This window comes from Haliotis asinina, chromosome 9, assembly GCF_037392515.1.
Source record: "Haliotis asinina isolate JCU_RB_2024 chromosome 9, JCU_Hal_asi_v2, whole genome shotgun sequence".
Lineage (NCBI taxonomy): Eukaryota > Metazoa > Mollusca > Gastropoda > Lepetellida > Haliotidae > Haliotis > Haliotis asinina.
The window spans coordinates 6,496,368-6,511,690 of record NC_090288.1 but is presented as its reverse complement, the minus strand read 5'-3'; the positions used below and the strand labels follow the sequence as shown (position 1 = coordinate 6,511,690).

The 15,323-nt window shown below is 42.0% G+C and overlaps 1 protein-coding gene across 1 annotated transcript; it reads right to left on the bottom strand.

Moving 5' to 3' along the window:
* Positions 1-4,917: 4,917 nt before the first annotated feature.
* On the bottom strand, positions 4,918-10,495 carry LOC137295944 (uncharacterized). Its single transcript, XM_067827540.1, has 6 exons — positions 10,224-10,495; positions 9,522-9,869; positions 8,100-8,197; positions 7,000-7,190; positions 6,092-6,209; positions 4,918-5,673 (listed from the first exon to the last, which is right to left on the bottom strand). The coding sequence occupies exons 1-6, from the start codon at positions 10,327-10,329 to the stop codon at positions 5,536-5,538; spliced, it is 999 nt and encodes a 332-aa protein (XP_067683641.1). The 5' UTR covers positions 10,330-10,495; the 3' UTR covers positions 4,918-5,535.
* Between the last annotated feature and the right edge of the window lie 4,828 nt (positions 10,496-15,323).

Sequence of the window (15,323 nt, the reverse complement as noted above, 5' to 3'; positions counted from 1 at the left end):
CACGACTGTGTCGTGTGGACCGTGAGAGCACCACAGAAATCGGGGTATTCTATGATAACAACAGTTACAGTAATACGATGAGATGTCGAGTGATGGTAAAGAATGGATCAGACATAGAACAGGCAAGACGTTACAAAACAGTCATCTGAACATATTGACGGTGTATTTTGGGTGCAAACAAGCTAGAAATGGGCTACAAAGTTGAAACTTTTTTTTAATCAGTAATTGGCCATTGGTGAAGACATTTCATTATAAGGCTTGGTTCGGTCCGAAGGACAATTTGAGAGTGTCTTGACCATTTCTCTTGAAGTTCCTGGACTTTGACGCCTGTGGACACGTGCCTGCGCCTAAGACTTGCTCTACTGCGTGGTTGCTATACCGGTTGCTGACAGGTGTGTCTGAGTAAATTTAGTTTAAGTTAATTTGTGGCAATATTCCAGCAATATCACGGCGGGAATATCGGACTGGGCTTCACACACTGTACACTTGTGGGGAATCAGGCTCAGATCTTCTATGTGACGAGCGAATGCCATAACTACTTTCCTATTTTTGTTGGTGGGCCATATGGAATTAATAAACCCACTTGTCTGATTTGTTTTGTTTTGCGGACAATGTGCAATGTCGTCTTTTTTAAGTGGCACTTAGAAGCAGGTATGATGAAGAGGAACACTTTTATGGACAGACAACGAAAATTGTAGGGTTTTTTTTAGCAATATATGCGACGTTTCGGGGTAGATCCTAACAACTTTATCAATCATCTTTAGGATCTACACTGAAAGGTCTCGTCTGTTGGAATAAAGATGTTGTCTGTCCATAAAAAGCGTTCCTTTGCAATGTGCAGTTCCTCAGGGCCAGTTCTAACACGGATTTACTGGACTCACAAAAGAAGATGACCGTTGAAAGTGTGGGTCCTAAGGTCGAACTCAAGCCTCTTGCATACAGAACGCTCAAATGAAATAAGAATAACATTACCTCCCTTTCGAAAGGCGTAGGCAGGTAGGTTAGTGGTTAAAATTATGAAGTGAGTTAGTGAGTGAGGTTAAACGCCTCACTCAGCAATATTCCAGCAATGTGGCGGTGGTCTGTAAATAATTGAGTCTGGACAGACAATCCAGTGATCAACAATATGAGCATCGATCTGCGCAACTGGGAACCGCTGACATGTTTCAAGCAAATCACCGAGTCTGACCACTGGATCCCGTTAGTCGTCTCTTACAACTAGCATGAGTAAGTGAAGATCAGTTCATACCCGGATCTTCACGGACAATACAGTTGACTAGGAAACAAGAATCCTCGAATGACTGATTGAGTTTGGTTTTACACCGCTTTTAGTACTATTCCAGCAACCTCGAACATGTTCCTAATTTGTATCCCAATTGAGCAGATCGATGCTCATGCTGTTGATCACTGAGCTGTCTGGTCCAGACTCGATTACTCGTCACTCTATGGCTGGACTAATGCCAATGTGACGTAAAAGCCAAGCCAACCCAACCCAGACTGCTGTCATGCACAATACTAATAGCTGGAATATTGCTGACTGTGACGTAAAACTCACTCACTCACTAACTCCTAACAATGTTAAAAAGACAGTAACCTCCTACTTCACTTTCAAGGAAAAATGTACTTGGGGAAGATTCATATTTGATACAGCTCTATACAAAGGGGCGACAGGTTGGCCAACTGGGATATGGGTTCGCTCGTGACGCCTAGAACCCGTGTTTTGAATTCCGTTTGTTTTGGTACAATGTGCAAAGCCTATTTCTGAGGCCCCCTTCGTCCTGAAATATCTTTAAAAGTGACGTAAAGTCCTAGTCACTCCACGCACTGGAGAAATATAGCTTATACTTCTACAGCGGCGACTTTGATTACATCAAAGTACCCATCGCGAAACAATACTCATTTAGTTCACACACACAAGATCACTCCTTTGTGTATTTCCAACCTATACATTACTGTATAACATATATTGGTGAGAACATTCAAGGGCAATTCACTGGAGCTTACCAAAGTGCAACACCTTTGAAGTGAAGCCTCACAGCCAGTGTTTGCGATAGTGTCATTTGCCAGTTGGCCATGTAGGCTTTAAAACCCACACATGCCCTGAATGAAATCTGCAGGCCCATTTTGTTAAGTCAAAACAATAAAACACCAAAAATACACAACACTGTACACAGTTTCACATTGTTTCGAAAAAAAAGGAAATTGGTATTTTAGTAAAGACTGGTGGTACCATTTCTCTTGGCAATGCGCTAAAATCTCAGAAAGTGGAACTGTAAGTTATCGTAAAATGATGAATCATGGATAGTTCCCGAACGTTAATAAAAATAATATGGGGAAAAATCTGGTTGGAAAAACAAATTGACATATAATTTACTAAAGACCACAAGGGACTGCAAATATTTGAAAGTGCCGGCGCGATGCAATAGCAACCGGTGCTTGGCCTCCAAGGTTATTTCGAACGCTGCTCACAGCTTGTGTCTATAGCAATCATCGCTGACGTAACAATGCTTACGATACCGTAAGTCATCAACAATTAGCAACTGCACAGCCTATACAGAGTAACGATTTTCGGATAAAGCTATGTTCGTAGACATCCGCGACAAATGAGAATTGCGGGCACCATATTTCATCTCATCTGAGACAGAAAATGAGAGATGGGTACCAATCTTGGCTAATAACAAAACGACATGACGTCATGTGAAGGAAATTCGCCTGAAGTCTTACTGTCAATAGGGACTGGGTTTTCATTAATTATGATGGATGTTCATAACAATGTTGATTAGACGCGCATAACGAGGAACTAGTTGCTCTTGCATAAAAATACACTTTCAGAGACATGTAATGTTATATAAAACGCCTCTCAAGCTTCAGGATGTACATACATATTATTAGAATCTGAGTGACATGCGAGGGTGTGTATCACCAGTTTCTCATTATTTGACACAATATTAGTAACTGTTTCATATTGAAGGAAAGACCGAAGTAAAAAAAAAACCTCTTGTGACACCCATCGGATTGCTATGGGATTCATAAATAAGTGATTCGTTACGAAAAGAAAACCGAACCCGGATTCTGAGCACGCCTAAGGGAGACAACGCTGCAATTCCTACGGTGTATCCGTGAAGAACCGAATTTCAGTTGGTGTTGAGCAAAGGGCGACTAACGGAAAAGGGATGGTCAGTCTTGGTTGACACATGTTATTGAATCCCAATTGTGTTGATCGTTGGTCTTGACGTCAGTCACTGGATTTTCTGGTCCAGACTCGACTATTTACAGACCGCCGTCATATGGGACTAACGGGATCGCTTGGTCAGATGTCATCTTATCCCAACTACGCAAGTCGATATTCATGCTTTTGATCACTGGACTGTCTGGTCCAGACTGCATTGTTTACACACCGCCGCCATATGGTTAAAATATTGAAATATTGGTGACTGCTGCGTAAAACTAAAGTCACTCACTCAGTCAGCGTCATATTATAGCTGGAAAATTACCTCCTTGTGTGCACACACATACGCAAAGACACACGCGCTTACACACAAAGACGCCTTTACAATAAACCCCAAGGTAACGTATAAAGACGACGCGTGTTGTCACCGTCAGGATGTACTCGACCATCCCCAGACACCAATACACTCGTTCCTCGTTTACGCTCTTCTAGTATTTCCTATGACATTCAGTAATGTAAAGAAACGTTTTTAAAGCGAGCAACATTGTTAATAAATTATTTTCACTGCAGGTTCCAACGCGACAATCATGTTAACGACTCAAGAAAATGTCTAGTATGAACATGAGCATGTTGACGAAAGGTCAATATAGTAGACACTGAAGGGTTTGTTGAAACCCAAAACGCATGTCGTTTAAGCATTACGTTGTCTTAACCGAATCAATAGTGGTTAGATAATGTGACGTTTACCTCCAACCAATTATCGCGGAAGTCAGGATGTAAACAGAATGTATGCTGAATGTTCTTATATGCTTCTGTTTTCAGTGACAAATTATCGTCATTTTTTCCATCTGAACTAAGCGTGAGTTATGTTTTATATTCCATCAATTTCACACCAGAAATGAAGTTCAAATATTCTGCCAATGTGTAGAATCGAAGCCGGGTCTTCGGAGTGACTAAACTTTAACCACAGGGTTACCCCAAAGTTTCTAAGAAACTTGAGAATCAACAAGACTAGCATTTCTTCTCAATGCTCCTGTGGTGTGTTGTGAATATATGAGATGTATAAGACTGTTTCAGTGGGTTAACCTGTACCGTCATGTCATACGTACAAGAAGCATACCACGAGTCTCAAAGAAGCTACCTTTTGGGGTATATCTGGAATACACATATTTTATTACTTTGTCTGTTGTCTAAAGTCTCCCTCGACAACGGTTATGTTAAAAGATGAATTCTGAAAATAATCAAGTTTTACTTAGGTAAACGAGTGCTTGATATTATTAGCTACGATCCCTGTTGTCAAGGTGCGATGGTATACGATCAACCAAGTCACCAAACTACAGGATCCAGTTACCACCAAACTAGTTTGTTGTGAGCCATTTCTACCAAATATCTTCATCTCTCATTACATACAAAATGAATGTGGGAAACCTTATATATATACCTTATCCTATTTACATCAAATGTCAGCTGTTTTAACGGAAACAACTTTACAAATACAAAAAGAGAAGACTGTCCTTTAACTGTCTAAAGGAGTTGGTTGGTTTCGAGTCTTAACTTTTCCCTTGCTATTTTCTTTGGTTTGAGAGCACCGTATTCTTTGTCCAGTAATGGTAAATGTGCTCTCGAAGCATGCGAAAATCATTACTCAAAATGAAAATAATGGACACCTTAGGTGCCGTACTCCTTTTCAACCTGCAATGAGGTTAACATCCTATGAAAGAGGATAGAGCAAGGATGCCATGAAACGGTTATTTTCCATATATTTTATACAAGAGAACAGAATTCCAAAATACAGGCCCAAGCCATCATGTAAAACACAACATGCATCGATTGCTCCACCACTGAGTTCAAACATAATATCATTACTGAAACTATTCACGAGTGAGGAAATTTAAACCTAATTTGCAATAGGTCACATATGAAGTGAATACGAATACACATATCAAGCCCATTTGCAGAAAAGCAACAATTCCAAGCTTGTAAAGAACAAGAACGACTAAGATTTACAACATTACATTACATTTACAAATATTGTAATGGTCCAGCCAGACTTGACCCCAAGTTTCTAGGAAACGCTTAGGTCTTCAAACTTTCACACATCCCAGCAGGAATATTCCACAGCATTTCCATTCTCGCCAATTCCAAGCTTTGGAAATATGTTGGGGGTTTTAAAAGGCATATTTCCTAAGTTGGAATCCAAATGGAGTACAGAATTGGGGTAGGGCTACGAAAATCAATGAACGAAAATGACGCTCTACCAATAGTATTGACACACGGCAGCTTCTTTGATGTCGCTATGATCTCACAGATGACCTCGAGGAATCATATTCCAGGCCCAAGATCTGTGAAACGTGGACCCTCTCCCTTTAGCTCTTGTGTTGAAGGAGCATGTCCCAGTCCACCTTGCCAATCCTGGCAACGGTACAACATGCGTTTCCATATCCTGCCCTCTTCTTCTTCTTGCCCGTAGGTGCTTGTCCAAGGTGGTCTGCAGTCTCGTGGATCTGAGAGACATGTGAATCAGTTGGTTAAACGGTCATTGGGGTAAATTTCATTTCTATAGCGGTTTTTCAGTGGAACGTCCTCATTGTGACAATGACGGGATTCAAAACCACTCAACAGGATTATGCTACTTCCCAAAAATACAACTCTGCGGATGATGCTGAGCAGATTACGTTCCTTTAGACGGCTGACTACCAAGGACAAATATTTAAACTCTGGTGGCGTGAGTATATTTTTCAGATAAGAGTGATCAAGCTAAAGACTAATGAAGCATAACATGGGTATCGACCAACAATTTCGGAAGACGATGATGGATTGTCCCGGTCCTCCTTTAGGTGAGGTCCATGCGATGTTTCAGTCATGGTACCGCTAAACTGCACATTTCAATGCATGCCATTCAACCTAGAGAGCTACACCTACCACAAGGCCTCTGCCGATGATGGAACGGGGTCCGTAGAGGTCGCAGTACTTGTCTGTCATGTTCATGTGCACTTCTCCAGCATCGTCACAAGCAATGTTTCCCCAGTCACCGGCATGTCTGCAGAACCATCAGTTAAAAGTACGAGTAAGGGAGTTAACGCTGGGTCCGGATCAGACAATCCACTGATCAACAGTATGAGCGCATCGATCTACGTAATTGGGATACAATGACATGTTTCAAGCAAATCAGCGAGTCTGACCACTCGATCGACTCTCACGACGAGTATGAGGAACTGAAGATCAGTTCTTACCCGGATGTCCACGGATAATATTGTTGACAAAGGAACCAGAATCTTCGACTGACTAACTGAGTTTGGTTTTAAATAATCGAGTCTGGACTAGACAATACAGTGATCAACAGCATGAGCATCGGTCTGCTCAACTGAGATACGATAACTTGTCATCCAAGCCAACGAATCAAAGACATCAGCGAGCCTCACCACCTGATCCCTCTAGATGAGTTTAAGTTGTCGGCCCTGAGCAATATTGCAAGTGTCGTAATGGGTTTTTGTACCTTACCAACGCGGAAAGCCTGAGGGAGTGTTGGGTGATTACAGCGTGCGCTTATCACACAGAAGACCCGGGTTCGATTCCTCACGTGATTCCTCAACAATGTTTGAAGCACATATCCGATGTTCCCCGCCGTGATATTGCTTGAATAATGCAAACAGCAGTGTGTAAACCTAAACTCACTACACAACGAGACAGTTTTACGCCGCTTTCAGCAAATTTCCGGCAATGTCATGGTGGCGGGAATCGAACCCCGATCTTCTTCAGATTCCCTTAAACTGTTTTATTTCAATCCTATTATTACTGTCATGTTTAGACGCTGGGGACCGGTCACATACCTTGTTTTCGAATCGTGACCCCCATGAGAAGCACCTAAGGGATTAAAGTGGCCGCTGGATGATGTACAGCCGTTGCTGAAGTCGCCAAATTCGTGCACGTGGAATGCATGCATGTGAACGGCATGGTCACTGTGGTCGCTTGGCAGGTAGAATCCACGCAGATGAAGCAGTATCTCCAGTGGCCCATGAAACTGTATACAAAAAGAAAACAGTGGTTGATATTATGACAACAATTCGCCAAAGATAGATAGACAGATTAGAAAGTGTCATCGGCATTGTTATACCCAGGTTCTCCGACTGAAAATGCAATGTGACAAACGTTGTGAACCAGACCATACCGTAAAACGATGTTCATGACATCAGCCATTAGATTGTCTTGATGAAGTAGAATATTGCAGAGTGCGGCATTGAGCAAGAAATAAATTTAAATAATTAAATAAACACCTCAGAGCAAAAATAAAACTGAAATACAATGTCTCGTTCAACTGAAGTCACCTTCCGATGACGTTTAATGCTGAATTTAGAACGTAGCTTTCACATATTTTGTCAGAATGCACATTTATAGAAAAAAATGGGAATTTTATAGACCCCTGTTGACAGGGTGCACCCTCAGAAAATGAAGTTGACAGACTAATGCACCGGAACAAAACCTGTCAATTGAAGATATGCTATGTTTTCTACAAGTAGTTCGCGAATAGCTGTAAGACTGTTCAGCTGTTCTGGCTCATACTGAAAATTATTACCAGCCCCCGCGGCAGCTCACTTTACTTGTTCGGCCACCAGCAACTACCTGCAACAAAGGTCTCTGACGGTGATGTATCGACAATCGAATATAGACTGTATCAACAGGGTTCCTTACCTCTTCTCCTAACACGTGAAGATCCGCGTTAGAATTGATCTTCATTAACCCACGCTTGTCGAAAGATGCAGCGAGATTGGGTGGTCACAATTGCTGTTTTGATTTACACATGTCATTATATCTCAATTATGAAGATCGATGCCCATGCTATTAATCAACGAAGTCCAGACTTGATCATCTACAGATCGCCGCCATATTGTTGGAATATTGCTGAGTGCGGCGTAAAGGTATATTCACTCACCTTTTGTCTTAAGTAGATAGTGCCGGTGATGTTGTTCCGTGGGCCGGACTTGACGGGTTCATTGCGCATGTCCACGTTACAGCGAGCATATATGTATTCTGAAATTCACCAGATCTGGAGTCAGTTACTTGTACAGAACTAGCCAAAGGTAAATAATATGAAGACTGACTAACAACTGTGCGTAGCTGTTTCATTGGCCAACCTCGCCCTTTCCTGTAACCGCAAAGAAAGCTACGCTATGAAAGTGAGAACTGGATAACGTAGTCGTGTACTGTGAAAAGGACTGGATGCGCAAGTGTGCCACGCAAACGCTTCATCTGCGTTTAATTGTGATGAGTCATGGGAGTGAGGGTGGGATTGGGGGTGGGAGTGAGGGTGGGCTTAGGGGTGGGGTGAGTGGCCTAGTGGTTCAAGGGATCGCACGCCACATAGAAGATCCATGTTCAACTCCCAACATAGGTACAATGAGTGAAGCCCATTTCTGGTGTCTCCTGTCGTAATGTCGCAGGGATTTTGCAAAAGACAGTGCAACATATTTCCTAATAGTACAATGTTTGAAAATACAATTCAAAGGTAGCGACCGCCAGGAAGTTCTCCAGAATACAAGCAGCAGAGTGGTTCTTCCCAGACTGTAAGGCAGGTCTCAGCACGGCTACCTTGAGAGCTGCATTCGTCTCCTTACACGCGCAAGCTGTAAGTCGTTGATTCATATTTTGGCAAACAACTGATTTTGCCACTTAAGTTTTCGACGCAACTTTGTGAACTACTGCCGTTCAGAATCACACGCCACTTCCAGCATTTTAGTAACATTGTCGTCCGACAAAGTGTCGACAGAGAGCCAGGATGTGTACATGCCCTCTGGCAAATACATCCCAGGATAGCAAATTATTTGAATTACAGCAGAGATACTTGTCTCAATCGCTGATGTATTAAGAGAGTTAGTTGTGGATTTTACGAACGTTTTAAGTATTACTGACTTAACCTATCGATCTGAGCATGATGAGTACTGTGGAAATACACATTTACTGGCAAACAAGGATACGTTGTACCGGCGCAGAGAATGCGTTTAAGAGAAGTAGGCGGTGCAAAGAAATGAATGAGCAAACCAATTGGGTTTGTGAAAGGTAGAGCAGATGTAGGCTAGTACATATGCAGTGCATGACGATGAAACTGATTCCGCGTGTAGGAGTTTGCTGACAGAGGCCAAGCGCTTCACCGGTCGCACTACATTTGATGACGGACAACCTGGGTCCCCTTCGCTCACAATGGCATGCGCCAGTGGGCGGCACTCATAGATGTTAATACGGGTCATTTGTCAGGTCTGTGCTCAACCTGTCCTTGTTTGTCAGTAATTACGATGAAATATGACTACAAATGCACGATTCAAACTTAGGGACAATGTTCATGATACAACTTACTTACCGTCATGTTTTCTCCCTCGACATCCCCTGCGATGCCCATGATGATCATGATCTTCGTGGCTGTCATTATGAGCATGACCTGCATGATCTTCGTGGCTGTCATGGTGATGCTCTTCATCGCAGTCGTCCTCGTAATGGTCGAAATGGTCGTCATGACCTCTACGCCCGCCATGATGGTCGTTCACGTTCAAGTGAATATGCACGTGCGTCCCATCCTCACCCATCTGCTTTTCTGCAGAGTCATCCCCATCTCCGTGCACGTGGACCACGACACGTGATTCCAATTTCTTGTCCAGTTCCGCCCATAGACTGGAGATGTTCCTCGTCAGTGACCGAAGGTCTGGTACAGCTGTAAATGTGTATTTTCAGTATTTAATATAATTGCACATATTCGATGAACTAAATAAACTGCATCATTATCTATCAAGTCGCAATGGGTCCCAGGCGCGCTTCGATCATTCTGACGTCAAAGACCCGGGTTCGATTCCCCACAGAGGCAACTATCGGGATCGGTTGGTTAGGCTCACCAACTTGGTTGATACATGTCATTGTATTCCAGGTCGATGCTCATGCTATTGATCACCGGATTGTCTGTCCAGACTTGATTATGTACAGACCTCCGCCATATAGCTGGAATATTGCTGAGTGCGGCATTCGAATTATGAAAATTTTAATACCTTTGTTCAGATTAATTTCTACACACCTGTTGCTGGCTTCTGTGGCTTCCTCCTCCTGGGCTTCTTGGCATCGGACTCCATCATGATCCCAAGGAGCACCACGACGACGACGACCCCACTGACCTTCCACATCTTCAAGAAGAAACTATCTCCCACGACAAAAACTCGAAAAAGACCTCTTATAAGTCAGCAATCGTTCCAAGCAATGTCTGCCCGATGCTTTGACCAGCACACACTGCCCTGTGAAAGTCACCAGTCCTATTGGTCAAACAAAGGAATGAAGACTTCGTGTCACTGTAACTTATACGCCAAGCTGATTCCCGTTTTCTACGACTGATATCAGCTGGTGAAGATAAAGTCCGTATGGATTACTTCAATTATAAACTGTTCTTCACATGTCTTGGTATGGTTATCAGTATGTTGCTGTGTTTATCTTTTCTTGATTAACCTATTGCGCAGAAAATACAGCTTTTTTCTATTTGCAGACTTAGCCGTAAGGTTTTGGACTGGTCATCATGAACAAACGTTTGTCCTCAGATCGGGTGACCAGACTCGCTGATTTCGCTGGCACATGTCACTGTGTCCAAATTACGTAGATCCATGTTCATGCTTTTGATCACTGGATTGTCTGATCCAGTCTTGATTACTTAGAACCGCTGCCATATAGTTTGAATATTGCTGAATGCGGCGTAAAACAACAGTACACAAACAAACCATTTTTCAAAAATTACAAACAAGAAAGAACGATCAACATTAGCAATTTACTTCTGTACAATTCCATGTAGTAAATAGCTTCATCCATGGTTTTACTTACAGCATTTTACTTCTGTACAATACCGTGTAGTAAATAGCTTCATCCACGGTTTTACTTACAGCATTTTACTTCTGTACAATCCCATGTAGAAAATAGCTTCATCCACGGTTTTACTTACAGCATTTTACTTCTGTACAATTCCGTGTACTAAATAGCTTCATCCACGGTTTTACTTACAGCATTTTACTTCTGTACAATTCCGTGTACTAAATAGCTTCATCCACGGTTTTACTTACAGCATTTTACTTCTGTACAATTCCATGTAGTAAATAGCTTCATCCACGGTTTTACTTACAGCATTTTACATCTGTACAGTGCCGTGTAGTAAATAGCTTCATCCATGGTTTTACTTACAGCATTTTACTTCTGTACAATTCCGTGTACTAAATAGCTTCATCCATGGTTTTACTTACAGCATTTTACTTCTGTACAATTCCGTGTACTAAATAGCTTCATCCATGGCTTTACTTACAGCATTTTACTTCTGTACAGTGCCGTGTAGTAAATAGCTTCATCCATGGCTTTACTTACAGCATTTTACTTCTGTACAGTGCCGTGTAGTAAATAGCTTCATCCATGGTTTTACTTGCAGCATTTTACTTCTGTACAGTGCCGTGTAGTAAATAGCTTCATCCACGGTTTTACTTACAGCATTTTACTTCTGTACAATCCCATGTAGTAAATAGCTTCATCCTCGGTTTTACTAACAGCATTTTACATCCACGGTTTTACTTACAGCATTTTACTTCTGTACAATACCGAGTAGTAATTAGCTTCATCCACGGTTTTACTTACAGCATTTTGCATCTGTACAATACCGTTTAGTAAATAGCTTCATCCATGGTTTTACTTACAGCATTTTACTTCTGTACAATACCGTTTAGTTAATATATATAGCTTCATCCACGGTTTTACTTACGGCATTTTACTTCTGTACAATACCGAGTAGTAAATAGCTTCATCCACGGTTTTACTTACAGCATTTTACTTCTGTACAATACCGTGTAGTAAATAGCTTCATCCATGGCTTTACTTACAGCGTTTTACTTCTGTGCGATACCGTGTAGTAAATAACTTCCTCCATGGTTTTAGCATCGCTTGCAATGCATCAGCAAGATTTGAACCTGAAATTTTAAGATTATGTGGGGCGATGGGGTAGACTAGTGGTTGAAGCATTCACTCTTGACGCCGTGTTCGCATCCCCACATACTCACAATGTGTGAAGTAATTACTGGTGTATATAATGGTGATGTGCGTGCGAGTGTGTGTAAGAATGCTTTCTTCATGAATGCAATTATTTTTTGGTAGACATTCTCTATGTTGAAATGCATTGTGGCTTGTCGCTTTGGTGCACGGAGGTCGATTCTGCAATTAACCCCTGCATTTTATCTTTCCTAGTATCACGTTTCCGATGCATTCAAAGTGATTAACAAGGAATGCTTGAAGTCAGAGATTTACAAAAACTTCCAAGGATAAGTATTCTGTTATGAGAAAGGGATATCGCTTCACACGATAGCTTAGAGTTCCGACGATATCATGCGCACATATTTATGAATCAATGCAAAGAGTAATAATACCAGGCGATAACGAAAACGTGTGCGTATCCTACCCCATCGGAGTCAAACTTCTACATGGTACATGCCATCCTACAGGGTATATTTTACTGTACATACTCGTCATAATAATTGTGATACAAGCACGAGCAACGTGAACCTGTGGCTGATATCATGAGAAACAAACGATGTAAATGGCACAATACCGGATACAAACACCTGAATGAATCACCGAAAGTCAGGTGATGACACCGGGTACCCTAGGAAAGAAAAAGTAATTAGGTCTTTCACTGCGGCACCACCAATTCAAATATCTTTCAGTGGCGTTCTGTACGACACCACAAAATCTGATTTCTCTGAAAAGTGTCACAATCTCAGAACAACACACTATGCATACAAACATGGATATATGTACCGTCATGGACAAATTGTTGCCTCAGACTGGTCGAATCGTGTCAGAAAGAGTCAAAACTATCCAACACATCACTTAACATTGATGACATATGAAACTACAACAATGCATACTCTCAAAGTCATGCTTGGGATAACAGTTTCCCAGTAACGTATATATATCCCATTATTTTCAGGAGGTTGACTCCCATTCGGAATACGAACGCATATCGCGGTGGTGGAGTGGGTTAGATCACTCTAAGTAGCTTGTGCTTTAAGCTTTCAATAGTACCCAACTCCACATTCATTTCCTGAAATGTCCTGCTTATAAACAGGAATGCAGTACGTATTTTGCTGATATTTCGGATTCAACGGTTATAATTCCACATGCAATATTTTTTTTCCGAGGGCTATACTTGCAAAGCCAAGGGGCATTGTGGAATGTTTTCATCCTTGGGCACGTATTTGACGGCTTTGCACCACACTATGGGACAACAAGCGAGTCTTGGCCCCGCGTTTCCGGTCTTGAGACTGGCGGGGACACCACCGAGGCCAAGGTCGTCTTTGTGTGCATGGATCTGAGGAGAGCAGAAAAGAGGGTAACATATTTGATACATACGAATACGTATACTGAGAGAAACAAACACGAGAACACAGGAAGTTTCAAGTGTCCCATTAATTCTCTCCAGATTTCATCAACAGCTTTGGATACCGCCGTAGGGGTACCATGAAGTGGTGTTACCTTACTTGTCTCCCTCAATATAATTATTAATTATGTAACGAAGTGACTAGACTATTTGTACTGTTGAAAGTCTGACTAAATTGTTCAACACTTGGTTGCAATCGCTTAATAAAAGTACAAGAATCTACATCGAAACGTTGCTGTATGCAGTAAACAAGAAGTTGTCACAAGCAATCATTCCCCAGTATCCGGAACATATGTTGAGTTGATGCAATATGATTCTCAAGAACGAAACGTTCACACCACAGAGACAAATACAAATATAGATGTATTAAAGTTTCTGAGACTCTTGAACTTCAAGATTGAGGATCCAGATAGAATTGATCTTCACTATACCACCCTTGTCGTAAGGTGCTACTAAACGGATCTGGTAGTCATTAGAATGATGTATGCTTCGTGTTTGCTTTGGTCAATTTAAGAGCACGTTTATCATTCCATCCAACGCACAATCTTTGATAGATTGAATAAGTGGAGAGAGACAGAAAGAGAACTGGAAGGTTGGAATCGGAGAGAGAGAGCGTGACAGGAAGACAGAAGTGGTGAGAGACAGAGAAAAAATAAGGGGATCGGAGAGAGAGTGACATGAAGAAAGAGGTAGAAAGCGACAGAGGGAAAGGGGGAACCGGAGAGATAGCGTGACAGAGAGAAAGTAGTCGTAAGAAAGAGGAGGCTGAATCGGAGAGAGGGAGTGTAATGGGAGGAAAAGGGTAGAGAGACAGGGAGAAGGGAAGGTAGAGAACCGGTGAGCGTGACGGGAAGACATAAGTGGAGAAAGACACAGACGCAGTTAGACACACACAAAGAGAGAGAGAGAGATTGAGGGAGGGAGGGAGTTAATAAAGGGTTAAAGTGACTGTACTGACCACAATGCCCCTGCCGATGATTGAGTGGGAGCCGACAAGGTTGCTCTTGTGGTCCGTCAGGTTTGTGTGTACCTTACCCTCGTTGTCGCACGCAATGTTTCCCCAATCACCGGCATGTCTATCGAACATATTGAAATGTGATTCACAAGAAAGAAGACACATACAAATATTAACTTTTCAAAATTCTGAACATAGGAAGTTGGGTAATAAGCCACATAATACAATCTGAGGACACTGAGTGAAGTCGACAGTTCTCGAGGTCTCAACCATTAGAAAAGATCTAAATAAGGCAAAGGTACGAGAACAAGAAATGACGAGAATTCGCGATCATCAGTAGTAATACCAGCAGCAGCAGCAGCAGCAGCAGCAGCAGTAGCAGCAGCAGCAGTAATAGCAGTGGTGGTGGTGGTTGTAGCAGCAGTAGTAGTAGTGGTGGAAGTAGTAGCAACAGTGGCGTGGGTGTTTTGAGTTACTACTCATATTTTCTTACATTTTGTTGTTTTTCTTTTTGTCCGTTGTTTATAACCTAGGTGAAGTTTAAAATGCTCAATACATGCGAATTTCGTTGCGAGGATAGATATAAATTACCCCCTGTTGACGAGAACAGAATGCGGATGGCTCATAGAGAAAGGAATTCCAACCTTTGGTCTGCTTGTGGACTGCCATGAGAGACGCTTTCGGGGTTAAAGTGACCACCGAATGACTGACATCCATCAGAAAGGTCCCCATACTGATGCACATGGAAGCCATGTTCTTGTATGTCA